The sequence below is a fragment of the Telopea speciosissima genome, chromosome 9 (assembly GCF_018873765.1).
Source record: "Telopea speciosissima isolate NSW1024214 ecotype Mountain lineage chromosome 9, Tspe_v1, whole genome shotgun sequence".
Classification (NCBI taxonomy): domain Eukaryota; kingdom Viridiplantae; phylum Streptophyta; class Magnoliopsida; order Proteales; family Proteaceae; genus Telopea; species Telopea speciosissima.
The window spans coordinates 60,648,553-60,676,549 of record NC_057924.1 but is presented as its reverse complement, the minus strand read 5'-3'; the positions used below and the strand labels follow the sequence as shown (position 1 = coordinate 60,676,549).

General features: G+C 39.1%; 3 protein-coding genes across 4 annotated transcripts; 2 read left to right on the top strand and 1 right to left on the bottom strand.

Annotated features, from left to right (window-relative positions):
* LOC122640042 (RNA-binding protein Y14A-like) lies at positions 1-27,997 on the top strand. Of its 2 annotated transcripts, XM_043833140.1 has the most exons (6): positions 1-347; positions 506-642; positions 2,925-3,070; positions 3,907-3,972; positions 17,169-17,179; positions 27,985-27,997. In XM_043833140.1, exons 1-4 carry the CDS (start codon positions 77-79, stop codon positions 3,950-3,952), a joined length of 600 nt encoding a protein of 199 aa, XP_043689075.1. In that variant the 5' UTR covers positions 1-76; the 3' UTR covers positions 3,953-3,972; positions 17,169-17,179; positions 27,985-27,997. The 2 variants fall into 2 exon arrangements, with proteins under 2 accessions (XP_043689075.1, XP_043689074.1); XM_043833139.1 differs by lacking the exons at positions 17,169-17,179; positions 27,985-27,997 and having other exon boundaries at positions 3,907-4,137.
* On the top strand, positions 3,573-25,549 carry LOC122640043 (NADH dehydrogenase [ubiquinone] 1 alpha subcomplex subunit 13-B). Its single transcript, XM_043833141.1, has 5 exons — positions 3,573-3,583; positions 6,026-6,052; positions 15,396-15,657; positions 25,038-25,109; positions 25,285-25,549. Exons 3-5 carry the CDS (start codon positions 15,443-15,445, stop codon positions 25,427-25,429), a joined length of 432 nt encoding a protein of 143 aa, XP_043689076.1. The 5' UTR covers positions 3,573-3,583; positions 6,026-6,052; positions 15,396-15,442; the 3' UTR covers positions 25,430-25,549.
* Positions 9,807-15,018, bottom strand: LOC122640040. Its single transcript, XM_043833138.1, has 2 exons — positions 14,977-15,018; positions 9,807-10,620 (listed from the first exon to the last, which is right to left on the bottom strand). The coding sequence occupies exon 2, from the start codon at positions 10,567-10,569 to the stop codon at positions 9,808-9,810; it is 762 nt and encodes a 253-aa protein (XP_043689073.1). The 5' UTR covers positions 10,570-10,620; positions 14,977-15,018; the 3' UTR covers position 9,807.

The following is a 27,997-nucleotide window of genomic DNA, read 5'->3' as shown; positions in this document are numbered from 1 at the left end:
TGTAATTCTAGCAGGGGAAAGAGAAGAAACAAAGGAAACCTAAGCGCAGCGTGCAGAGGAAGGAAAGGAAGGAGACATGGCGAGTGCAGATGTGGAAGCTGTTGATTTCGAGCCAGAGGATGATGATCTCATGGACGAAGACGGTGCCATCGAAGTCGAAGCTTCGCCTCTTGCTCCTCCTCCAAAGCTCAAATCCACCATCACCGGTGGCTCCTCTTCCTTGCCTGCCCCTAAGAAGACCAAAGGCAGAGGCTTTCGGGAAGAAACTGACGCCGAACGCAACAATCGGTTTGCCTCTAAGGATTTCGATTCCTTAGATTCCAATGGCGGCCCTGGCCCCCAACGATGTCGGTTTCTTGTCTCCTCTTGTTTTTTTTTTCTCTGAACATTGTTTCTGTTTTATCACTTTCAGATTTCGTTCTTTTGCTACTCATGGCATGGGTTTCTTGGTGGGTAGGTTTTTTGTTCGAAGGGTTTATTTTGTTGTGTCGTTTGATTTGTGCAGCTATTGAGGGATGGATTATCTTGGTGACTGGTATACACGAGGAGGCGCAGGAAGATGATCTCCATAACACTTTTGGTGAATTTGGGGAGATTAGGAATTTGCATCTGAATCTAGATCGACGCACTGGATTTGTCAAGGTAAGTAGAACCGTTATATATGACTATGTGCGTACTTGCATCAGCGTCGATCGTTAATGTATTGGAGGTTAAGAATTTGCTTCTCAAATACTTAAAACCTTTTGCTGCTCTGGTTCTTGAGCTGGGGAAAAAATGAAATATAATTCTAGCTGTAATTGGTGGGTAATACTGTTCATATAAGTTGGTTCTGAGTTGTTGAAGAGAAGGAAAATTCATTGGTGACTCTAAAAATTTTTGTAACTATGTGATGGGGTCTTTAGAGATGGCAATGCTGCTGTCATGTGGAATATTTCTGTTCCCCTAAGATGCACCCTTTGCATAACCAGCAAATCTCTTGCGTTGGCAGGATATAATCTTGTCCAATGGCATATATTTTTGGCAAAAAAGTAATAACAATTGCCTACGACCTTAAGAATCTCCATCTAAAGCGTGCACTTCTGATTCAGGACAGGTGTAGAAACCTTTGTATGCCGGTGGATATTGGCTCAGGATGTAGCCCCATAGCAATATAGGGTTGCCAATAGGATTATAGGATTTGAGAATAATATAAGTGGATGGATAGAAATTATTAGGGTTTAGGAGAAAGAAATACTATGATAGTATGATGCCTATACTACTAAGAAGAAAGATCATCAAAGTGCTAGAATTATGGATGCGATTCACCAAGAACACCTAAAAATCTAAAAAAAAATACTATCAAGAATTTAAGACAAAAATACGTATAAAGATGGGTTAAATACACATACCCCCCTAAAATGGACCCAATATTCTGCATGTGCCCCTTGAAAATTCCACGTACACCCCCCTACTTTTCAACTTAAAGCCATTTAAGTCCATGCCGTTAATATCAGGGAATGAGATGTTCCTGGGAAGATGTAATGGTGCTGCAGTTGTGGTGAGGTTGGAGTATCTTCTAAGATCAGAGCGTATCCATTGTGCATCAAGGGGAAAAAGGAGGAAAAGGATCACTATATTCGATACTAATACCACCCAATCTATAACTAGAAGCGAAGAAACACCAATGGGCCATGAGGTACGCTAAAAGATGGTAAACCTTCATTGACCTCACCCCCCCCGGGTGGTCCAGAATTCCAGATTATTTATTTTACTTTGTTTAATTGCATAGTGAAGGGGGGGGGTTCCTTATTGCTTTGAAAAGCTCTTAAGATGACTAAAATCATTCAAGAAGATAATTTGTCATGTAATCGATCTTTAGAATGTTACCAATAAGCTGTATGTCTTAATCTGTTGAACCTAAAGCATGTGGCAGGCTTTTAGGGTCTCTCAGATCTGTGGATTAATCTTGTATCCCCGAATCCCAGGGGTTCTGCTTATGTAATTTTTTAAAATGGTTAAAATTTATAGTTGAAAATGATGGTTAATAGGTAAAAAAATGATTTTCTCAGGCATACATCTTTTAGCATTAGTCTTGCTGTTGAAGTCTGCAATGTTTGTGACTTTGATTAACTTTAGCCTGTATTTGATGGAAGGTTGCTCTCTGCATGGGCATGTGATTCCAGATATTGGTGAACTCTCCTAGTAATGGCAACCCATTGTTTTTAAGGACATTTGATTTATAACTTATCTAAAATTCCATTTTAGGAAGGTCTGGGAAAATCTCAAAGTGACATTGATCTCCTTAAATACTAACGGGATTGGTGGGACTTTGAAAGGATGTTAGATCCTTGTAAGTTTGAGATTGACTGTGGTAATAGTGGTTTAACGATGTAGTGCAGGAAAGAAGTAATAGGGTTTGTTTTTCCTTGGATTTCAGCATTCATTTCTTCAGACCCAGTTGGGTTCTAGGAGATATGTTAGTGTTAGAGCAGGAAGGGTTATTGCATCTCTACTTCAGGTTCTGGTTGTGTCATGTGTGTGTGTGTGTGTGTGTTCGGTGGTGTACTTTTAGCATAGTTATCAAGGCGGCAAGGCGACCAAGGTGTTGGGAGAGGGTAAAAAATCAAGGTGACACCAACAAGGCGGCAAGGCGCCCGCCTAGCCGTCTGGCTTGATAACTATGACTTTGAGTTTTGCTTTTGTTTAGAAATATGTTCTTTTTTGGGGGGTGGGGCGTCTAGCCACAAAGTGATAAAATGTTTTACTCTTCATAGTGTTGATTGAAAAATAAAATATGGGAGAAAACTGCAAGGCAATGATCTGTTATTAAAAATTCTCTCTTGCATGGTTTGCATTTTTTATACTTTCCTTCGAAAGTGCTGGATAGTTATGAATCTGGGTTCCTCGCTTAGTTATGAAACATTAAAATACTGTAATTTGTTCAGGGCTATGCATTGATTGAATACGAGAACTTTGAAGAGGCACAGGCTGCAATATCTGAAATGAATGGTGCTGAGCTCCTTACTCAGATCATCTCAGCTGATTGGGCTTTCAGCAATGGACCTTTTAAAAGGAGAAGCATGAAGAGGAGGTTTGTTAATTTTCATGAACATTATTATTGTGTTGGCATGTACTGTAGATTTCTGTTGCTCGTATCTGGACTTTGTGTTAACTGTTGTCAATTCATTTTCCGATGAATGTCTAGCCCTTTCCCTGTCCTATCTTAATTTTTCTTTACCTCTTAAATGTTCATGTTGTGGAAGCGATATATTCAGGAAACTTTTAGTGGTTTGATATCCTGTTGCAAATTTCTGAAGCTCAAGAAAAGAAAAGCTTCTTGTGAATAAGAAAGAATTGAGAGAACTTGTACATAGAACTTGTTATCTTTTTTCAATGTGTTAGAGATGAGATAGAGTATCCACTGAAAAGAATCTACGTTCCTTTTGATAATTTATTACCCTGAGGCCAGATCTGTTATTCTGGTCTGCCAGTTAGGACTTCTTTCTTGTTATCAAGTTGGTGAATTTGATTGCCCTGTTTCTTTTGGCTGTGTGTTTTAACTTCCCCTACATAACCATCATATTAGTTGTTAAAAAGGGAGAGGGTAACTATATCAATGAGTTAAGAATTCTAGGGTTTCCATCTGTTCTGGTGCAGTGAACTACGACTTAAATTTCTCCATTACTTGGAATACGACGACAAGAAGATATGTTTCCCTGAACACCATGCACAATATATTACCATTTTTTTCACCCAAAAAAAAAATATATTGCCATTTTTATTGATATATTTGAATTTACAGTTTAGTTCAATAATTTCAAAAGTACGTGTAAGTTGGCTCTTTGGTCTTTAGCTTTACTTTTTCCTCCTACATAATTGAAAGCAAATACCTTAGGAAAACTGTTTGTCTTAATTGTTTGTTTGCAGATCACCACGTGGGCACCGTTCAAGGAGTCCTAGGAGGAGATACTGATGCTACCTGTTCTGATGTGTGTGTTCCTTGGGTTGTTAATTGGAATTTAGATTCGTTGCTCGAATATCAGTTGATGTGGATGGTTGATGCATGCTTTGGAGCTTTTATCTCTCTAATCCCCTATTCGATAACTGTTTTGTGGATAAGATTTGGTGGTTTCCTTTCATGACAACCATTTTCTTCCTTAAATTGTATGGCCTTCAGTACTAATACTGGTGAAGCTGCTTCTTTTTTATTTATTTTTGGCTGAATGATGAAGAAGCTGCTTTTTTGTTTTGGCTGAATGGTAAAGCCTGCTTCTTAGGATTTGTAAAGGAATGCGGTTTTCATGTTGAGTTAGCTTGGACAATGTTTTGTATTCACACCAAAAAAGGAAAAAGTTTGGATAATACCAATTATTTAAGTCTGTTGATCGAGTTTTTTCTCCCTGGAAAGTTGTCCGTAAATTTTGAAAGTGTACAAGGCTTTAGGGGAGGTAATGAATGGCATAGTAGTGAGTTTTACTGCAACCCCTTATTCTCCACCTACGGCTGTATGATCTGGTAAGATAGTGGGTCAGACTTAGCTGAATTTTCAGCTTTTGGGTCTGTCTTCTGCCTCTGTGGGCATGGTGTTAGCTATTTTAGAATTATAATGTTATAGTAGATGAGTTTACCTGTGGAATTGGCTGGGATTCTTATGTGGGTTACCGTCATCTTGACCTCCTCAAGAATCTGCGACAGGTTAGAATGCAGATTCTCTGTCGCAGATTCCTAGATAATAGACAACTCAGATTCCCCGATTGGCTTCAATCGATGGAGTCAATTATTTTTGTTTATAGGTGTCCTTTTACTGCAGTTGAACAGGTTTATAGGTGTCGTTTTAACCCAAAATGAGCACAGTTTTGCGTAGTAATCTCTGATGGTAAAATTGTTACATTCTTAGCATGTTGAAGCATAGCTAGGCGCGTACACCCGAGTATGTGAGGGGTGAGGGGGCGAAGGGAGGGGATTCGGCTCCTGTCCGGCTGTCCTGCAGTGGCGGCAGCTGGAGCGTCCAGCATCCCCTTGCGATTAGGACACCTGGCCATGTGATAATCTAACGGTGTTATTACATTTAACCTATTATTTTAATCCACCCCTCCCATCTACCTCTCTCACCCGCCTATATCCTATTAAACCCGACCCGTTTTTCAGTTATTGAAATCCAAATCGAAAATAAGAGAGAAGATAAGAGTCCCATTTCGTTGAGCGACAAATCGTATTCCAGAGCCCTCACCTCATCTCCACTAGTTGAGCGAGCGGCGGCGAGTGGCGACGAAAATCATGGACTATCTACCTAGCTATCTATCATGTCTTGCATCCATTGAAGATCTTGGAGAGTACCTGCCGGAAACTGCAGCAGTAGATTCCCCCAATAAAAATGCCGAACAATCGAATCGCCGATGCGAAAACCCATAGCAAATCCACTAAAAAGAGGTCAACTTCAAGAAATCGGCACATACTCTTCCTCAGTATTACTTTCAACAGTGAGGAAATCCCAGCTTTAAATCTGGACATTTTATTTTCTCTTTCAATTCTATAACCACTTTCAGAAAACCAATCAAACATTGGGAAAGAATTAAATGGGCAGAGAAATCAATCTTTCTTCAGTTTTGTTGTAACAATTTCTGGGCATTTCCCCGGATGTCTAATAATCAGCAGTAACAGTTTTAAGTCAACTACCATTTGAAGAAAGAAGACTGAAAAATTAAAATGTTTCCAATTTTCACTTTTCTGAATCTATCAGATTCTTCATCGTAGATGAACATACTGATCTCAGATCTTGAACCAATAGGAAAATACAAGCCTACATCCTCCAACATCTGATGAAGATGATTCCTTCCCCATCTCTTTTATGATGACTAGAGAATCATTAAAATCGATCACTTACCAATACAACATTGGATGAACAAACCCACCTTACAGAAACATCCATCGCCAACATTAATTACTATTTCAAGATCCCGTGAGAGGGTACTTAGCAATGACCCAAATATCACCCTCATTAGGGTTTTTCAGGAACAAAAATGAGGGACAGCCAAATCCGAGAGAGAGAGAGAGAAGGAGAGAGGAGAGAGAAGTCACATTACCTTTCCTCGCCGGTCACCAGTCGATTTCGTCGCCTTTCGTCGCCACTCGCGGTCACTCGCCGCCGCTCGCTCAACCAGTGGAGATGAGGTGAGAGCTCTGGAATAGGGATTGACGCTCTGAAAAACGGGTCGGGTTTAATGGGATATGGGCGGGTGAGAGAGGTAGATGGGAGAGGTGGATTAAAATAATAGGTTAAATGTATTAAGACCATTGGATTATCACATGGACAGATGACCTGATCGCAGGGGGTGCTGGATGCTCCAGCTCCCACCACTGCAGGACAGGAGCCGAATCCCAGGGGAGGGGGGTTGGTTTTGTTTAGAAACATACAGGGTGTGGGTCAGGGACGGGACTCTACTTGGGTGTTGCAGACTTGCAGAGAGAGAGAGAGAGTTGCAGGGGGTACGGGAGAAGAGGATCCAGATCCTCTATTGCTGCTTGCCCGTCTTGTTATGTGCTGTGCTGTGCTACGCAGACATAACGCAGCATTGAAAGGTGTGCAATGACTGCCTTACCCGAGTGGAGGTAAGGCGGTCATTGCGCTCCTTGTGTCTGTGCATCACACAGCAGGACGGGCAGGTGGCAGTAGAGGATCCAAATTCGGGTGAAGATGGGCGAGAGGGATGGGGAAGGAGGGAGGAAGATGTAATTGGGAAAAGTCCAGTGGAAGAATGTATAATTATGCCACAATATAGGGAGGGGCATGTAAGTTTTTCCAAGAATTTTTTTCAAATAATATTATATCGCTTACCTAGTCCGATACATTGCCTATCCCAAAACAGGCTGATTTTGGCTAATCCAAACCGATCTAAGCCAATTTGGATCTGAATCCCAATTTCGTTCTTTTAAATTTTGGTTGAGAACAGCTGCCTAGTGCAGTAGATAGAAGTGGAGTGTAAGAGCTTACCCTTCTAGGAGGTATTGGGGTCAAATTTCTTGGTTCAAATTTCTCTCCCTCATAAAATAGGTACCTATCAAAAAAAAAAAAAAAAACCTCTGATTAATTAGGATAACGAGTGACCCAACTGAATGATCTAGATTTACTAGTCCCACATTGAGAAAACTTGTGTGAGTGAGCAAGCATCGGCTTTAAAAGATGGTGAATATGTGAGAACATAAAAATTTCTGCAATGGTATTAGATTCTTTACATGAGAAATGTTCTATATCGAATGAGCAACCCAAGATATTCTTTCTTATTGATACTCCTCAATGTGTCAAATAATTTGTAATTTAATTTTTTTGCTCTTTTAGTGTAACACAATTTTCAGTCCAAAGAAGGTATAATAGTGTTATTTCACATGTATACTCGAAAAAAATGAGTTTGATAATGACATAATGATGTCATTTTCAACTTATTTTTAAAAACCCTTTTATACCCCTATCTTAAAGGACTTTTGGGAATATGACAAAGGACAATTAAAAGGTGTCAAGTTCTAACTTCTAAATACACCTATAGAAGTGTCACTCAAACACTACTTAAGACTCTCTAATAGTTTTTTGATGAGAAGAAAGTCCAAACTGAATTAAGTAAAAGCTGTTCTCAAAGGATCTATAGTAATAGGACAACCACCATGCAAAATCATAGCTTTACAAGATAAGCTATATGCTAAGCATGGAACAAAAACTCGATCAAAACCTGTCGAAACCATCGTGTTACCTTTGTTTCCCAGGTTTTCGAGACGAGTGGAAGGGGGATTTTATAAAATCCTTGGATTCAACCGAGTTTCAATGGTTTCGACCAGTTTCGATCATATTTCGATGGTTTCGACACATATGCCGATCTAAACTAGAGGAAACTTGGCTCGAAACTAGGACAAACAGGTATTTATGCTAGAAACCAAGACAGACACTTAGTTATGCCTAATATCATTTAAGTAAATGGTTTTGTATTTGTATTTCATGTACTTAAAATATTATTCATAAATAAGCAAACCCCCCCTATTTGAATCCAATAAAAATAGTTAAAAAATCAAATTCCAAAAGGAAAAAAAATTAACCTTCCAGTTCAAGAACAAAATCTGGATTTTCGACGGTAGGTACAATTTTCAACTTTTTAATGCTGGGATTTTTCTCAAATCTAAAAATTTCATAAATTTTAATATGGTAAAACATTGCTAAAAACCAAAAGTGTGGTAAAATATTCATTGGTTTCGATGTCCAAAAAAATATTTCCATTCAGAGCGATTTTGATAGTATTCGCACACACCAAATTCAGTTTGACCGGTACATAACTCCTTCAATATAAATCAGATTTAAGCAAACTTGGACTAATTGGAAAGCTATCAAAACAAAGCTTTCTAACAAATCCAATATTGTTTAAATCTCATTTATATTGAAGGAGTTATGTTCCGATCAAGCCTTATTTGATACCATGTCCAAGAACAATATATAGTATCAAACTTGGATCAAAACCATAAGTAATATTTTTAGTGTTCCCTATGTGAAACTAATGCATGGATTGAGTTTAAAATGTCAAAAATAGGTAGTACGAAAAGAATCAGGGCCAAAAAACAACTTTTGGGCTTCGAAACCAAGGTTCGAGTTAGCTTGGAAAAAATCCTAAGTTTTGACCGAGATATAGTCGAAACCAAGACGAATTCGTTTTCTGGCTAATCGAAACCCAAGTTTTAGAACCTTGATGCTAAGCCTAATAATTGAGACTCTTTCCTACTAATATTTACATAACCAAGAAGTTTCATAGTTCTATATATCTCCAGCGAAAGTGGTAAACACCTCCCAAAGCCAAGCCATGAGCGTTCATCCTAAAACCAGCTACAAAAAGCTCCAATATCCGTCCATACGGCTAGCTCTTAGCATCTCTATTCCAAAGTTCCCTACAAGGCCATGCCATTTTCTCCTGTGATTGTTTGATACAAATTTTGGTATTTAACCTATGGAGAAAAGAATGTTGCGTGGAGCCTATGCCCAAACACAAGAAAAGCAAAATGACCTCCAGCCTCCTTGCAATGAAATGAAAAACTCTACCGCTGTTGGATGTCCCCACGTGGGTTCTCATTGCCGTCCGCACTGGTGCAGGAGCCACACAACCTGGCAACGATCCCCCTACCAATCTAAAATCACCCCACTCACCAGAGACTGTTATAGTGAATCAATCATGGATAGTAGCTTTGATAACATCATTTTCAGTAGATTATGGTGCTGGACTCATGGTGATAAGAGCCTTTTTTTGTTGCAGATGGGTACTCGCTCAACCTCACTTTTTTTTTCTCTCAATGCAGTTTGTCTTGTGGGTCCAGTGTTTAGCTATCTCTGTCCCTGCTTCTATCATTTTCGTATTGGACTACAGCAATCTCTCATTGATTCTATGAAATTCATTTCTTGCATAAATAGGATAAACAGCCATGTTACTCATCACTTGGCCTAAGGAATGAATGTCTCTTCCTGCTCTTCGTTCCGAGTGGGGGGAGTGTAGCCGGGAAAAAAAAAATACAAGTTAAAGAACCACATCAACTTTGACTCAAAAATAAGCTACACTAGTCCGTTAAAAAAGAAGAAGCAAAAAAATAGTCAAATTCAGCAAAGTACGAAGTAAATTAAACTACTGTCACATAATTCCAAGTAGGAAGCAAAACAAGTAAATCAGATTGAAAACTTAAGGATCCATTTTCAAAGAATTTCAACTCAATACCATAGAAAAACGAAACAGAGAAAACTCAACCAGAGCCCTGAAACTAAATGACGAAGGATAAAATGAGAAAAGAAAAATAACACATTTTGCATCATCATCTAAGTTTCTCCTTCCCAATGTTCTTCTTAGCTGCTTCCTTGATCTTCTCAATATACCCTTCGATAGGAGGTGTTAATGTCGCCATAAACCGATTCGCAGGAAACGGTGTCAGATCAGGAACTAGTGCAGCTTCTCTGAGATTTTCTGGAAGAGCTTCAATTGCCTCTTTCTTCAATCTTAGCAGTGTTGATTCTGCCGCCTGTCGGGCTCGGTGCCGCCTCATCAAAACCCGACTATACTCCTTTGCAAGACGCCGACCATCTTCAACAGTCAGTTCATATTTTGGGATTTCCTTCGCATCAACTAGACCTAATGAAATCAGATCCAACCCTGGAGTCCCAATAACCATCGGAGATTCCTCCTCACTTTTTTCCTTTTTCTTAGCCTTCAAAGCATCAATTTCTCGTTGTCGATCTTTGCTTATGAGACCCATTTTTTCACGCTCAGCTTCTCGTTCTCTCTGTTTCGGCGTCAGATAACGGATAGGCGTTGGAGCATCCATGCATGAATCAACCATCTTGTTAAGGTGTTCAGTGGCTTCACGCATTCGACCTCCACCTCCACCTCCACCTCCACCACCAGAAGATGCGCCTTTTTTCTTTGGGATGATGGATCGTTTCAGTGGTGCAGCCGTCTTGAGCTTTCCTTTACCTTTTGCTGTTCCACTTACAGAACATCGTTGTAGAAACTGATGATTAAGTGATTCTAAGGATGAAGTCAGAAGTTTCAATCTTGAGACATTCATGTTTCGGATCATCCTTCAGGAACAAGTGGAATTAGGATTTAATACAAAACCTGAGTTCGGTACCTGTTTAAGGGAAGAAGATATGTAAGAATGGTTTTGGAAGCTGTTTTTTTCTCTCTCAACATTGAATGCTTCAGTTATTTTTTTTTGGAAATTTTAATGAAACAATTTGAAAAAAAAAAAAAAAGGGTCAAAAAACTAACAATGATAGAATTAAACTGAAAGCCCCACAAACTAAACAGAAAGTTAATCCTTAGAACCCAAAACACAATGTTCATAACATATTAAAAAAGAATATTGCACCAACATATTAAATTAAACCTACGAATAAAAGCTCGAATCCATGATATAAATTCACAAAAAAACCGAACTAAGTAGCATGTGTTCTTGTACCACCCAAAAGTCAACAAAATATCATACAAGTGTCTTCCCCCATACATGAAAATTGTATGCTAACGGGTTTAGTACTGTAGAAACCAGGACTCCCAAATCCTTGGGGTGGGGGGTATCTCAGTTGGTAAGGACCAACACCTCACAATTAAGAGGTCATGAGTTCAATACTCCTTGGAGGCCTACATATTTAAAAAAAAAAAAAAAAACAGAACCAGGACTCCCAATCCTACTAGGACTAGAAATAGGATCCTACCATGACTAGAATAGCTACCAAAAATCACAAATAGAATAGGAATGTTTAAATAAACCAAAATAAATTACAGAAGTTGACAGAAGCCTATGAAAAAAAAGTGTGTACATTTGAGAAGCAAGGTACCAAATAGCTCTATGTAAGGAATATGACACTAAGGATCTTCTGTTGGATTGCACATCCATTGTACAACATTTCCTGAATCTTCTTCTATGGTAGCACAAGTAACCTTTCCTGATTAACAATGCCTTCCAACTTTTAGCGGCAGCAATTGTGCGCTTGTTGAGCTCCCTCCCCAATGGTCTTGAAAAGGCCCTACAGTAATGTCCCATCTTCTTATTATACCCCAGTACCTGATGGCCCTAGGTTTTCCAGAGAGCATCCATCCAAATTCAACTTAACCATATCTTCTGGTGGGGGCTGCAATAGGATTGGCAACCTGTTCACCACTTCCATTGAGAAAAGCAAGATAACCCAATCAGCGGGTCAGCTGGACTGTTCTTGAAGATTATCAGCTGCTACTTAGTTAGCAACCCCTTTCTTAACTCTATCAATGACCTCCAAGTTAATATCAGCAAATTGATTTTTGAATAGTTTTGCATTTCGCTCTCCCCATACACAGCAAAATGTAGCTTGCAATACCGCTTGCCATAAAAATTTCCCTTTCCTAAAGGAAGTCATACCAAGAAAGTCTTTTCACATTTTCTGGAAGAATCCATGTCACATGAAACAGAGCAAGAAAATGGAGCTAGATCTGTTTGGAAAAGAAGCAATAAGGATATAGATTATCACTAGACTTGCCTTCCCTCTTGCACATTAAACCTACATAAGGAGAGAGAGTATCTTCCCTGGTCATCTCTTCCGGAGCAAATTACAGATGAACATCTTTATATGATAGATTTTCTATCCTTATGCACTGCATTTCACTGGAGCTATGGATCTCTATATTCCCTTGTAAAGGAAAGAACCATAGGGGCTCATTTATCTGCAGAGACAATGTTACACAACAACAACAACAACAAACTCAGCCTTATCCCAACTTAATGGGGTCAGCTACATGGATCCAACAACATAAAGTACGGAAACAAAATAGGGATGGGGGATAGGATGAGAAATGAGAAAAAGGAAAAATAAATAATAAAAAAAACAATGAAAGATGAAAGTAAGAGGAAGAAGGCACAGCCCAACAAGTCAAGAGAATCTAAGTTAAATGGGGTCTGCAACATGGATCATTGAGAAAGGATGTCTATTGCACTCTCCCTCTCAAAATTGCCTGCTAAAGTTTTAGACCTCACATATTTCTTAATGAGAGAAGTTATGAAGCCACTGATCATTGAGAAAGGATTCACTAACGGAGACTGAAGAAGATTCTATTGCAAGAGATAATACTTCCAAATGTCATTTATTTATTTATATAAGGCAAATGCCCTTTATTTTACTTTTGCAGGGAATGTAACTTGGACCAGCCAAGAGAAATTTTTGAACAGATATGAACTTGGATATCAGATATCAGAATTAGAATAGCATCTCTCTATGATCTCTATTAATTTGTTGAAGCAAATGTTCTATATCAAAAAATGCATATACTCATGCATATACATTTATGATATAATTGTTATGTGTTAAGCCAATAACCAGCATACCCAATAACCCAAATGAGCACGTGTCTCGGTTTTCATATGATACAAAAAGCTTCTGCACTTCTTAAATAAAACCTTGTATTTAAACCATGGTCCTTGTTACTCGAATATTCTTACATATCAAAAAAATAAAAAATAACAACATGCCATTTACCAGATACAACAAAATACTATCGAGTCGATCAGTTAAAGCTGGGGAAGTGGGGAACAATTTCGATTAAGAAGCTTTCTGATTTTAACAATTAATGGGACCCATGAAAGGGAGAACCAAATAAAATGGTTAGAAACATTTTGCGTTACTCAAGCCGGCATTCTCGCTTCCGCTTCGTCCACACCTGCTCGTGCATTTCACAACTCTGTTCTGAAACCAAACAGAAAAGGAAAAATCTAGCATTGATTGTCATGGAAATTTTCACAACCAAGTTAAGATCAAAACAATCAGCCCGTTTCACAATTCATATCACAACCCAAAATCTCCGTTTCGTAACACTACTTTTCCATGGGAGTGTTTTTGAGGTGAAAGTGTTCCCCCTCCCCCCTCCCTCTCGAGGAACACTTTTGCGGGAGTGAAACAAGTTTAATAACAGGACATAAGAAGTGTTTCTAAATCAGAAAAGAAACAAAAAAGACCAGAAGTCTTTTTTGAATCCTCAACTCATTGAATGCCCTTTAATCATCAGATTATACGAAACCAGATTCTTTATCCATTTGATTAAATATCCTCTCAGCACCTTCACTCCTTCCCATCAATGTAAGACATCCAATTGGTGTATTTATGCATTTAAAGTTGGATTAGCCAATTGGTCATAAACCATTTTTGCATCTTCAAGAGCATCACAGTTACAGAAAAAATTGAAAGTGCACCATCAATTGAGTGATCAGATTCAAACCCACATCCGATATCAAGTCCATGAGCAACTTTACCTCTATCTAGAAATCCTAGTCTACCACAAGCCCTTATAACACTATCTCATATAAACACATTTGGGCTATGGCTTTGACACTCTCATTAACAAAAACAAGTTTAAAGTATATCACATTCATTTCGCTCCTTGAGTAACAAGAAATCAATAGTAACATCTCGGGAGGAATTTTGTTAAATATATGCAAGGCATCCTCCACTAAATTACATTGAACATAACCCACAAAAACTGAACTCCAGAACAAGGTATTCCTCTCAAGCAGAACATCAAACACATGCCTGGCATCTCCATTTCAAAACAATTAGCATACACATACAATAAAGAGCTCCCTACAAGGTAGAAATTCTCTGATCCAGTTTTCAGAATCAGCCCATGAACCTGTTTCCCATCCTTTTAATGGATTTAAACAAGCACAAGAACTTAGAACAGAAGAAAAAGTGGTCTCATTGAGCTTCATCCCCGATCTATGCATTCAGGAGGCTAAATTCAGAGCTTCTTCAAACGTTCCCACTGGGAATACGCAGAAACCATAGTCTTCCAAAAGACACTGTTCGTGTAGGCATTTCATCGAAAACCTTTCTAGCAATCTCTAATTCGGTTTTTTCACACAAATGCACCTACTTAATCCAATTCAGTTAACAAAATTCATCTAAAACGCATCCCTTCAAAGGACAAGAGAATAAGAGAGAGAACAGAGACGACTGTTCACATAGGAATTTCATCGAAAACCTTTCTAGCAATCTCTAATTCGGTTTTTCATGCAAAGGGACGTACTTAATCAAACTCAGTTAGCAAATCCATCTAAAGGAAAAGAGAATATGAGAGAACAGAGACGACTGTTCGCATAGGCATTTCATCGAAAACCTTTCTAGCAATCTCTAATTCAGTTTTTTCAGGCCAAAGGACGTACTTAATCCAATTCAGTTAACAAATCCATCTAAAACGTGTCAACTCAAAGAAAAAGAGAATAAGAGAGTGAACAGAGAAGAAGAACAAATATTATCAAACTGAAATCTCTGTATTATTTTACTTGGGAAGAATAACCTCCATGTACAAAGGTACAACTCAATCTCGCACAAACATGAAGAAGCAACAAAATCAAAATAGGGGGTAAGCCTTTTACCCCTAAACTGCAAACTTAACAAAGTTTTTAAAAAATGGTAGAAAAACTAAAGCAGTAATATCTCAATCCAATAATCAATGGGAAATGTACCTCTTGATACGAAGCAAAAACGCCAAGATCCTGGACCACCGTGCTGGATGCGATCCGTCAGTTCCAATTGGTAAGAAAGAGGCGCTCCCTGAGCTGGAATGTTGAGAACTTGAGAAGGGAAAATTCGGCTACTGTATTGAGAATGGAGACTGGTCGAATATGGTATAGGTGATCTCAACCAGCCTCTGTGTCAAAGGGTGTTTTTGTCAATTCAAGGAATTGTCAGAGGCCTAATTACCAAAACACCCTCCACTGCTGCTCTAGTGCGCTTCCAAGTTCCAACTGCCTCGGAGAGACTCCAGGAGTTGAGGATCATTTTCCACATCTTCTCGCTCCACAAAAGCAAAAGTCGCTGCTAGATCGATCGATATCGATCGAGGGAGAGAGGTGACAGAAATACAATAGAAGATCACAGCGAGGAAGTAGAGAGCGATCAGTGATTGAGTGGAAAAGCTGAGAAGAGAAGATGACGGAGGCAGTGGTAAGGAATAAGCCAGGAATGGCGAGCGTGAAGGATATGCCTCTCCTCCAGGACGGACCCCCGCCTGGCGGTTTTCCACCAGTCCGCTACGCTCGCCGCATTCCCAATACAGGCCCCAGCGCTGTTGCCATTTTCATGACAACCCTCGGTGCTTTCTGCTGGGGCATGTATGAGGTTGGCAAAGGCAACAAGATCAGGAGGTGTATAACCTACTTCTCTCTCTCTCTCTTATATACATATCTGCTATACATCTTGGATTTGATGACGCTAGGGTTTGAAACACATTACATGATTGCTCTTTTAGATTCCAGTTATTATGAAACCTAGATTTTAGTCGTTTCCTGAAGTCTGGTCAAATGGAATAATATATTCAGTTTATGTTAATATACATTTCGTCTATGTGCCTCTTTGTTTTTAAATTAGGATTTGATGTGTTTATCATTCAGGATTGGGATTTGTTGCTTGATAGAGTCATTGGCTTAACTAGACAAGTTACACTACAAAATACTGTTTCTGTAATAATAAGTTCTCATTGTGTTTATTGTTCTGGTTTTGAATTCAATGGAGTTACTTGAGATGAATTTATCAAAATTGTATGAGACTTGGACACTTAGCTACTTTGACAATGTTTACAATTTCAAAAGTTGTAAAATAGTTCAAAATATCACTTCAAAAATCAAAATAAAGAGTTTCCACGGCCATCCGCTACTGTCATTTGTTGGAAGATAAGTCACCATCTGTTCTAAATCTGTAAGATCACAATCCTCTTTGCTCCCATTGTTCATGCCACCTCTACTCCAAGCTGGACAAATTTCCCATTGGCCCATAGTCAACCCATTATATCCTTTAATTTGATAGAATTATACCACCCGGACCGACCTGATGAATCATCATAGCTGTCCACAGAGATGTGGTGAGAGAATCAGAGAATAAATCTGATTTAATGATTCCATTCTTTATATTGGATTGGACAGATGTTGAAGACCCTTCAATTATTTTGGTTTTAGCATGTTTATATGCTCCATATCTAGGTCTCTAATGTTTTCAGTGTCTGTGTGGGCAGTGGGGATGTAGAAAGGGTTTGGACTGACTAATTGATGCCGGCAGACCAGTCCGTCCGGGCTTGTTTGGGCCTTATTTTGAGCTTTTATTGAAATATTTGGGCCTTGGGCTAATTATTTTAGGTGTTGCTGGAGTAAAAGGCCAACTTTATAAGCCTTCATGAAGGGTTGTCAGTCATATGAGAGTATTTTAGTTTCTAGTTTCTATTTCCTTGTAGTTCTAGGCCTATGGGTCTACTTTAAGTTTATATTGCAGTTCAGATTCTATTTTGTGCGACTGATTCTAGAAGCTCCAAACACTGTTAAAAGAGTTCCTATTTTTTGGTCCAAGGACTTTCTATTTTCTATTTCCTTAGGCTGTGTGAGGCAGTGTGTGATAGTAAAAGAGTGAAGGGAAGTGAAGTGAAATTAAAGAAAATGAATTTCATATTATTGTTTGGTTGTCTATGAGAAACTTACAAGAACAATCATCCACAACGATCATCCCCACTCACTCTCTTTCTTCCTCTTAAGAACAAGGACTCCATCTGCATCTTCTACAACAATTTGAACCTCCCATAATGTAGAAGCATGATCACCACCATTGGATGTGGTTTAATCTTTTATTTTGACCTGTTTTGATAGTATATGGCTATGGGCTTTGTTTTAAGTGTTTTTATTTGTACTGGGCTCAATTATAAGGCCCAGATTATAGGTCCAAAGGAGGTACACGAAATTAGTATTTTAATTAGGTAGTTAGTATTAATAGTGGGGCCCCCTTAACTATTAGTTAGGAAGTTATCTTGTTAGATAAAATTTATCCTATTTGTGGGGCTTAGTTTGGAAGAGATAAGGTTAGTTTATCTATTTACACTATCATTTTTTTTGTTTAAATGTTTGAATCAAGTATGAAGCTTAGGTTAGTTAAACTTCTATTTTATAAATGTATGCAAGTGATGCAGATTAGCCACCTGAAGGGCTTATTTTATTGAAAATAAGCTTTGGGTTGGGTTATGTAGGTGTTTGACTTTTGATCCCACAAGTTTACTTTGTAATTGACCAATTTAATGAGCCTAAAATATGGGTAGAAAGTAGGAAAATGGGATTTACTTCATTAGTTTAGAAAGTAGGAATATGTAATTGGCTTTGAGTCTGTTTTCTTTACTATTTCACTTTCTTGGTCAATTTAGGATACCTTATTAGTAATGTAGTCCTAGATAGGTAGGAGACCTACTAGGAGCCAGACAACAGGATCAATCGCAAAAGGGGTTGCTGGTTTTAATGGACAGCACTAGGATTTAGGTTAATTCTAGGGTTTAGGATGGGAATTTGGGAATGGGTCTTATATGGCTTTAATATGCAGGTCTAGGAGGTCATTATGGGATAAAAATAATTGGATTTGGTTAAGTTTAAAATTCTGCAATTCTGGACAGAATTGAGTTGCAGATTTGGGGTTTAATGGAGTGGAGGAATGGAGGGGATAGAGTGGGAGTTATGATCTGGATTTTGGATTGAATGTGGGGAGAGGTGTGGGGGATATAGGCTAGAAGTTTGGTTTGGAATTGATGGACAGATCTGAAATTATGAAGGAGTCCTAGTTAAGGTAGGAGTTGCAGGTTTAATGGAAATTAGGGTTTGATGAATGGAGGGGGGTGTGGATTAGGTTAGAGGATGAAGAGGGGAAGAATATATGTAGGGAATTAAGATTACTTACTGGTTTGATCTCCTTCAAAGGCAGCAGCAACAGCTTGGCTCGATTGAAGAAGAAGAAGAACCTCCCGGTACTGGACAGACGCAAGGAGTCGCAGGAGTCCACCCACCCTATCCACCTTGAGATCCACAAGGATATACACTCACAAAGAGCAGCAGCAATGGCAGCAAGCATAAAACTAATTTTTATTAATCAAATTCGTATTCAATGTTGGCCTCCCTTACAAACTTATATAGAAGACTCAAAAATAGACTTAGATACTAAAAAAGAATGGCCTAACCCAATTCTTAACCTATTAGCTAACTTAAACTGACTAGGAAACTGAAATAGACTCAAAATAGAGTCCTAATCCAGCCCAACTAAACTACTAAAAGAAAAACTAATAAAATCACTTAAATTGAACCATTGGTTGAACCGGTTCAATTTAAAACATCAAATAAAAAGCTAAGTATGGGAGCTAATCCCATATGCAACCTATTTACCCATATTTTAGGCCCATAAAAGTGGCCTATTACATTAGAAACCCATGGGATCAAAGGCCCAACATGTATGTAACCCAACCCTAGACTTATTCCTAATAAAAGAAGCCCAGTTTGGTGATAAATCTGCATCAACTAGTTAAGGATTGGGTCAGGCCTTTCCTCTTTAGTGTTTGAGTCTGTTTTTGAGTCTTTTATGTAAGTTTATAAGGGGCTACAGCCTTGTACACGAATGGAGATAGGTTGAGTAGAAATGAACCGAACGATTACTTTATTCAACAAGGCACCACACGTCATAGATATGTAAGAAAGGTCAGTGTGGCGGAAGTTAAAGAGGCTTTAAGAAAGATGAAAGCAGGCAAGGCTCCAATCCCAGATGAGATTCCGATATTAGTGTGGAAAACCCTTGGAGGTTGTGGGGTTTATTGGTTAACTAATCTGTTTGACAGGATTATGAACACAAAGAAGAGGCCATATAAATGGAGGAGAAGCATTGTAGTCCCGATCTACAAAAAAAAGGTAATATCCACAGCTGCTTTAACTATAGAAGCATAAAGCTTATGAGTCACACTGTGACACTTTGGGAGAAGGTTATTGAAGCCCGTTTGAGAAGACAGACCCATATCTCCGTGAACCAATTTGGCTTTATGCCAGGTAGATCCACGACGGAAGCTATCTACTTATTGAGGAGGCTCATGGAAAGATATAGAGATAGCAAGAAGGATCTCCATATGGTCTTTGTTGACCTAGAAAAAGCCTATGACCGAGTCCCTGGAGATCTAATCCGGCATGTTCTAGTGAAGAGAGGGGTTTTGAGTATATATGTGGATGTAATAAAAGATATGTATGAGGACGTGGTGACTAGTGTCAGATTTGTGGGAGGTCAGGGAAAGGAATTCTCAATTACGATTGGGCTACACTAGGGATCAGCCTTAAGCCCTTATCTTTTTGCGCTTATCATGAACGACCTAACCATTAGCATTCAAGACGAGGTCCCATGGTGTATGCTCTTTGCCGATGATATCGTTTTGGTGGATGAGACAAAAGCAAGGATTAATGCTAAGTTAGAGCTATGGAGATCAACCTTGGAAACAAGAGGTTTTAAGATGGAATTCCCAATTACAATTGGGCTACACTAAGGATCAACCTTAAGCCCTTATCTTTTTGCGCTTATCATGAACGTGTTCAGTTTTAGAGAAGAAGGAAAAAGGAGAAGAAGAGGGTTATGTACAAGAATACCCCTTAAACTAAACTCCTATTCTTAACAGAACGACCTAACCATTAGCATTCAGGACGAGGTCCCATGCTGTATGCTCTTTGCCGATGATATCGTTTTGGTGGATGAGACAAAAGCAAGGATTAATGCTAAGTTAGAGCTATGGAGATCAACCTTGGAAACAAGAGGTTTTAAGATTAGTAGAACGAAGACTGAGTATTTGATGTGTAATTTTAGTCACACTATGATGGATACTGACATGGTGCGAATTAAGGAAAGAGAGATGCCTCAAAGTGACTATTTTAGATATTTGGGGTCAGCCATAAATAAAGAAGGTGACATAGAAGATGATGTTTCACAACGAATTAAAGTGGGATGGATGAAGTGGAGATGTGCGTCCAAAGTGTTGTGTGACCGAAATATTCCTCTAAAACTTAAGGAAAAATCTATAGGACTGGTGTACAACCAGCTATGATGTATGGGGTAGAGTGTTGGGCAGTTAAGAAGTGTCATATCGAGAAGCTATGTGTGGCAGAGGTGAGGATGTTAAGATGGATGTGTGGAAAAACAAGGAAGGATAAAGTAAGAAAGATCGTATCAGAGCTGACTTAGGAGTTGCTCCGATCAATGCCAAGCTCCGAGAGAGTCATTTGAGGTGGTATGGTTATGTTCAATTGAGGCCTAGGAACACCCCAGTAAGGAGGAGTGATATGATTCCAATTGAAGAAGCTAAAAGAGTGGGCAGGCCTAAAATGACCATAGGAGAAGTTGTGAGGAATGACATGCATAGTCTAGGTCTTGTACCGTGTATGACCTCGGATAGAGCCTTTTGGAGGGCAAGGATCCATGTAGCCGACCCTATTTAGCTTAGATTCTCCTGACTTGCTGGGGTGTGCCTCTTTCCTCTTACTTTTATCTATCACTTTTATCCTTCACATTTCTTTTATTTTCCATTGTTCATTTGTCATTTTCCATTTTTCACCTCTCATCTCGTTTCCCATCCCTCTGTTTCCATCTCTTCATTCCACTTTGTTTGTCTAGTCCTCAGTTTTAGCTACTTTGTTTGTTTGGATCCATGTAGCCGATCCCATTAAGTTGGGATAAGGCTGAGTTTGTTGTTGCTAGTATAAGAAAACATTGACTTTTCCCTAGGAGTTCGAGGTTTTTAAATCAAGGCTGGTAGTTTGATTGGGTAATGGCTTGAGCTAGGATTGGGGTTTTTCGAAGATCTGGTGGGTTTGAGTTTGTACTAGGTTGAGAAGAAAAGGGATTTGGATGGGGGGAAGATTGGATATTAGATGGGTCTGTGGGTTTCTCAGTGGAAATGAATTATTTTGGCTCTTTGAATGGTGAGGAATGATTGCTTCGTGTTGGTGAAGAGGCCAGTACTTTCAAGACTGTTGGAAGTGCTGAAAATAGTACTTGGTGAAGTACTCAATTGTGTAGTGGTTTCTTGGACTTCGCTCCATTTGGGGAATTTCCATGTAGCCACCTTTGATTCTCTCCATATTGATGGTGCGAGGTCTTTTGCTGACATAGAGCAGTGAGCCTGAAAAGAAAGGTCCCTCCGCAATATAGATAGCCCATTTTGGGCTCCCCCTTTAGTGAGACGTTAGGACAGAGAAGCAGAAATGATCACCTGGCTTCGAATTTTTTTTGCCCCATAATCAATCCATTACATTAAAAAACTGCAGTTTTCAAAAAGTACATAAAAATAATTAGGAGAGTTTTCCTTCTCCCATGGAGAAGGGTTCACCCACCCATCTAGGGTCATTATTACTCCCTCCTACTAGACGAAGGTTGAAACTACCACTCCCTCATAATAATGCCTATCATTTACCCAAAAAAAATGCCTATCCCACTACCGTAATGACTCACGGTGAAGGGAAACTTGATCCTAAGAAAAATTTCCAAGATCCTATTATTCATACTTATGGAAAGATTCAATCGTCTTCTTCCTCTCAACAATGGAGCCAGGGGGCTATGGCAGCAATGGTGGTGGGCTTCGGCTAGCCGTGTCTGCTACCACAAAGGCGATCGATAATGCCTCTGTTGACCTTGCAAAGTTTGGCAATCTGGCAACAGTAAATCAGAGAGAGAGAGAGATCATTGCTTTTAAGACCACCCCCCCCCCCCCACAAAAAAGGGGGGAAAGAGGCTGAGAGGAAAATGCCATGGACATGAACAAAGTCTGCCTTCTTTTTCTCATCTGAGTTTGAGTGTTAGTTTGTTCAAGGGCCATGTTCTTAGACTTGAATGTTGAGGCCCATTGTTGGGGTGAAAATTTATGGTTTGCCTTTACACCTTGCTGAAACATAATTGATAGGAGTGGGTGGGTTGGTTGGAGAGGAGGGTGCATATACTGATCACGTGTTGCTTTCCCAATATTGTCCCACCAAGCTTGAAGATGGAGGTGGAGGGAATATGTTTGAGATCATGGTAGGGTGCGTTTGGTACGCATTCCTATTTCTCAATAATGTGGTCCGTTATGTGTCTAGATCTAATGTATGGGCGCTAGATTGGGCTAGCCTAGTATGTGATAGGTTAAAGGGCTTGATTTAACGCATTCCATCAGCTCTGGAGCTTTTGACGTATCGGTCAAGTACCTAACATTGGGTGTCAGAGCCAGACACCACGTCACAGGTTCAAGTCAATGAAAGGGCTACCTAGGAGAGGGCTATCTAGAGTAGAGTGAAAGCCGTCAAGAAAGGGCTACCTGCTGCCAGGCAAAAACCCTGGGGCAGAGCGGAGCCACTTGGAAAGGGCTACCTATTGCCTAGAGTGAGAGCCACCAAGGATGACGGCTACGGAAGCATAGTGGTCTGTTATGTGCCTAATGGGACTTTATCTAGTGTATGGAAACTAGATTGGGACAGCCTAGTATGGAATAGGTTAAAGGGCTTGATTTAATGCATTTTATCAGCTCTGGAGCTTTTGGCGTATTGGTCAAGTACTTGACACGGTCCAACTCCCCGAATGCAGAATTGCATTTTTGGGAGTGTCACTATGGAATGTACACGGTTTAGTATTTGATCTATTCCAACTTTTAAGCAATCTTAACTCGATGCAGTATTTAGCTATGAAGAAGAGGAAGAACAGAATAACGCATGCGGTTTGGTATGGTTCATCTCTGATCCAGTTTTCTGTATCAAACCAGGCCTACGGTTCAAAATTTGCTCCAGTCCAGTCCAGTTGTGGGTGTAACTGGATTTATTTTATTTGTTATTTCCTTTCTTAAATCAGTAGTTGAGTGTGGGCCTTGTTGCAATGGTAAGGTTGCTCCATTGTGACCAAGTGGTCACGGGTACTTGGTCACGGGTTCGAGTCTGGAAACAGCCTCTCTACGGAAGCAGGGGTAAGGCTGCGTACATTATAACCCTCCCCAGACCCACAGTGGCGGGAGCCTCGTGCACTGGGTACGCCCTTTTTTTTTTAATTCAGTGGTTGAGTTACTCAAGGAAACTCCCAAAGCAGCTGGTTGATTGGGATCAATTTCCTTAACTGTTGGGTTGTCTTTTCTTTAGTAATTGAGTCAGCTTAGGACTCCTCCAGAGCACCTGCGTATGTTGGGTTTCCTATTCAGTTAAGATGTCTTTTGTTTATTATTATTTTTCAGTCTAAGACACTGCCAACTCAGGTCTACAGTCCTATTTTGAGTTTTGTTTTAAGAGTTCTATAAATATATTGCAAGGCTTGACAGCCCCCATGATTTGATAAATTGGTTAATGTCTTCAGCCTTTCGGTTCTGTATGATTCAGAGCTCTCTCTGCTGTGGTGATTCAGTAGAAACCTGGTGGTAATTCCAGAAAGGCATCACGGTGATTCTGTACTTGATTGGGTGGGATGTCAACTCAGAGGATCAAGTGGGATTCCTGATTCATACCCTCTCTTTCCTTATCTCTTTTTCTTCAATCTTACAGGTCAGAATTCTCTATTCCTTCTTTGTGCATACCTTTCTCTTTCATTGTTCTAATCTGGTTTGCTGATCAAGTCATGGTTCTCTTTAGTTGTTTTCTGTTCTGTTAGCATACAGTTTTTGAATCCTGTATGGTATCTTCGTTAAAGTTCCATTTTCAGTTTTACTTTCTGATCGCTTTCAAGTCTCCCACTTGAGATCAGACTCTTCTAAAAATTTTGTTTCTGCTCTCATTTGCTTGTTCTGGTTTTATATTCTGGCTTCTGTTTTTTGTTTTTTGCTGGTTTCATGTCTTATCTTTCCATCAATTTATAAAAAAATCCTAATCTGTTTTCCAAATTCTGAATTTCTAATTTTTTTCTGGTTGCTGATTTCTGATAATTGTTTTTTCAGTGATTGTTATTTTTGTCTATTTAATCCATTAAATAGTTGTATTCTGAATACCTAAATTTCTGAAATTGAATTGCTTATCTGAAGTTCTGTCCTAGAGTTCTACCCTTAATAGGATTCCTCCATAGTTCAGAACCTGGATCATTCTTCAGTCCAAAATTAGCCTTTGACCAGATTATTGGTCAGATCAGACCTTTCTTTAATCTGTTATTTGTTTTCTCTTGAATTCTGGTCTGTTCCTAATACAAACTCTTGGTTTTCTAAACCCTAGCCTTTAGGTGGTCAGAATCCCATTATAGCTTCATCCCCTGGTTGACCCAAATAAAGAGAAGTGCACCTCCCTATTACAAAGTGCTGAGCCAGATTAGTGGCTTTTGTGTTGGTGAAGACATGGATGTTTCCTTCAAGTTTCTGCTTGGATAGTCCACTACTTTTGGCAGAAAGATAAATGGAGCTCCAATTGGCACCATAGAGGATGCTGGCTAGCTGCATGTGGAGGAGAATCATGTCATCGCTGTTTGGATTCATTTCATTGATTTCATTATGGTGCCTAAGAACATGTTCTGGGAGTGGGAGGTTGCCTTGCATTACTTTTGCCTCATTAACTGTTTTGCTATTTTTATTTTCATATTTACCTTTTCAGGTTTATTACCAGAAATGCAGGAATGGATTATGGTTTCCTTATACACGAGTTCTGTTAGTATTTGCTTCGGAAAGAAATTAAAATTATCGTTAAGCAACTGAAGCTGTCTGTATTCAATAATTTAATCCTTTAATAGTGTAGTGTTACACGGATATGCTTGTGTTGTGGCTGTTTCGTTCCCACAGGGCGATCAAGGAAGAGAAATATGCTGCTCGTCGCGCAATACTGCCCATGCTTCAAGCAGAAGAGGATGAACGGTATAAATACTTTTTTTAGTTGCCTCTTTTATGTCTTTTACATTTCCCTCTGTAATTAGTACAAAAATGGTATATGTAAGAGTTGGATCCGAGAATATTAGACTTTCGTAAGTGCCCCTTCTAGAAAATCTCATTTCTGTCTCATAACCTGTACGTTGCCTCCGTCTCCTTTCAGATTTGTTAAGGAGTGGAGAAAATATCTAGAGGAGGAAGCCCGGATAATGAAGGATGTGCCTGGTTGGAAAGTTGGTGAAAGCGTCTACAATTCTGGGAGATGGATGCCCCCTGCAACTGGTGAGCTCCGACCTGATGTCTGGTGAGAAGTGGCATGTTAAGTCTTTGCTTGTCCCATCAGAGAAAACTTTGTGTATGATGTGGATAAGTCATTTAACTGTTGACAATTGAATCTTGCTCTTTCACAGCAAGTTCCTTGCATTTTATTATTGGTCTTCCTCCTGTTTGGCGAACTGAAATCTCTTGGAATGATAATAAAATATTGGGACAGTTTCAATGTTTGTACTTTAAATTGGCTTCTGATATGGATCACTTTGACCAACAGAAATCTTTGTGGTTAAATGAGCAACAAACCAATGTTATTGATGAAATTCACCAATCCAATAGGGAAAACAAAATTAGACTAAAGAAGATAAAACCCACAGAGGGGAAGCAGGACATATGACCAGAAGAAACAAAATTAGCAGCTAATCAGATAAGTAACCTATATATCAAGGAAACTAGACTGGCTCCGTGTTTGCCGATGTCTTTGTGATAGAGTTGCATGATCTAGGGGCTCAACCAGTCGAGATGTTTGTGATCCCATGCCAGAGATAAAGCATATCTTATGCAATTTTACAGTATCAGTGGATTGTTCCTCCCTGCATGCTGTCCATTATATCACCCTCCAGTCCCCTTTGACTGGAAGTGCTTTTATATGAAAAGCCCTTCAAGCCCCATTTTGGGAGCTCTCACCTCAGCTTCTGTTGAGTTGCTACATTGTTGATTCTCTTTGTTTTATGATTTTAATTTTTAAGGCTGAGAAATCAAAGATGTGAAGGTGAGTAGAAGATGTAATATAATTGGGCGAAACCTTCTAACACGCCTCATAATCGGTTGCTCTGTCTTAGAAATCCATTGTTGGGAAGAAATGCCCAAAAATTGACCTGTTGACTTTTATTTGAAAGGGTATTGTGAATGTAAACTGATTAATAAGGTAATACCATATTTTTGGAAAACTCAGCCATTTAAAGATGGGAATCAGAGAGTTCCATTTGGTCATAGGCCTTTGACATTTCTATCTGCTGCTAAAATTTCAGTTTTGCTTATTTTTTCTTTTTCTGCATTTGAACATTCCTAGTGTTTTTATTTTTTGATAAAATATATGAGGCAAATTTAAACAATATAATACATAAACTTATTGATCTAAATTCTATGACATGTTTTGCATTGTGTTGTTTTGAGATTAGAACCAAGTATGTAATTTATTGTGTTTAAGTTGTTTAATTGATCCAAATAAGCCCTGAACTGTAGTCAAAACCTAACATGTCAACATATACCAACAAACCTGATAAAACCAGCAGGCTTTGCTGTTTTTGGTTCTACTCTTGAATTTTGTTCCTTGTTATATCATATGAAGATTTTGTAAAGGGTGCATCTTATTGGTACCGAAGTGTTGAACTGAGAAGTTGTTACCTTCTTTTCTACACCCTTCGTCTTATTCAAAAAATTTGTGAAGGACCTCAAATACATATTTTGTCACAGCAATGATTTAGTAAGAATATGAGCAAACAATATCGGCCTTTGTATTAGTTAGACTGGGATTCCAAATGCATTTGGCCTGGAAGGAATTGTGTTACATTTGAATTGACAATACTTCAAAAGTGGTGCCGTTGATGGGATTCTTTGTGCTGCTTTTTGTTGGTAAACACTTGCTTTCCTTTCTTATGACCAGAAGAAAAAAAAAAACAGTTCATAGCATTCCCCTCTCCCTGTGATAAATTTTACGGTAAATTATACGTCACCTTCTGGTTTTCAAACGAAACTCAGATCACCCCTTGGTTTTTGAAAAACTCAAATCACCCCCTAGTTTAGACCCCAATATGACAAATTAGTCCCTACCGTTAGTTTTATGCTATTAAATGATGATGTCAGCCAGTTAAATAAATTTAAATCCCTAAACTACTCTTGACCAATGTTGAAGATGAAGGATGGATAGTATTGTAAATTTAATTCTAATATTTTAGTACAAGGGTAAAATAATTCTTTCACACCAATAACTAACAGCAGACTAACACCGTTACTGTAGAGGGGGTGATTTGAGTTTTTCAAAAACCAGGGGGTGATTTGAGTTTCGTTTGAAAACCAAGGGGTGACGAAATTTTATGGAGAGAGTACTCTAGCAGGCAGAATAGAAGAGTGCATCAGTGATGTGCGACAAAATGACTTTGTCTATAAGAGGACAACGGGGTCTTTTCATGTGAAGAGAAGAGAGAGAAACGCTGCTAGAGTTTTTTTTTAAGCATTTCAATGGGCAATTTTAACTTTGTATTGTGCTTCAAAGATGTGTGATGTATTGAACAATGTAATCATTTTGAACAAGGGTCTTGCATCTGAGACTCCAAAAAGAGGACCAGGATGCTCTGTAGTACCGTCGGGTGTGCGGTGCACATCCTGCGACACAGCAGAGGCCACATGGGACACAACACACATGACCTCTGTTGTGCCGCCAGATGTGCACCGCACACCCGGCGATACTATAGAGGATTTTAATACCCAAAAAGAGGGGTGGCACCGTGGCAAAGGCAACAATAAAGGAAGGGGAAATGGTTTTATGAAGAGAGGGAAATGGACAAATGACCAAGGAAGTAAGTGAGGGAAGGGGATTTTGATTT

Coding starts and splice junctions, on each gene's coding strand:
- LOC122640042 (XM_043833140.1), top strand. CDS start 77: ATGGCGAGTGCAGATGTGGAAGCTGTTGATTTCGAGCCAGAGGATGAT. Junction 643..2,924: donor GACGCACTGGATTTGTCAAG/GTAAGTAGAACC, acceptor TAATTTGTTCAG/GGCTATGCATTGATTGAATA. Junction 3,071..3,906: donor AGGAGAAGCATGAAGAGGAG/GTTTGTTAATTT, acceptor GTTTGTTTGCAG/ATCACCACGTGGGCACCGTT.
- LOC122640040 (XM_043833138.1), bottom strand. CDS start 10,569: ATGATCCGAAACATGAATGTCTCAAGATTGAAACTTCTGACTTCATCC.
- LOC122640043 (XM_043833141.1), top strand. CDS start 15,443: ATGACGGAGGCAGTGGTAAGGAATAAGCCAGGAATGGCGAGCGTGAAG. Junction 15,658..25,037: donor AAAGGCAACAAGATCAGGAG/GTGTATAACCTA, acceptor TCGTTCCCACAG/GGCGATCAAGGAAGAGAAAT. Junction 25,110..25,284: donor CAAGCAGAAGAGGATGAACG/GTATAAATACTT, acceptor GTCTCCTTTCAG/ATTTGTTAAGGAGTGGAGAA.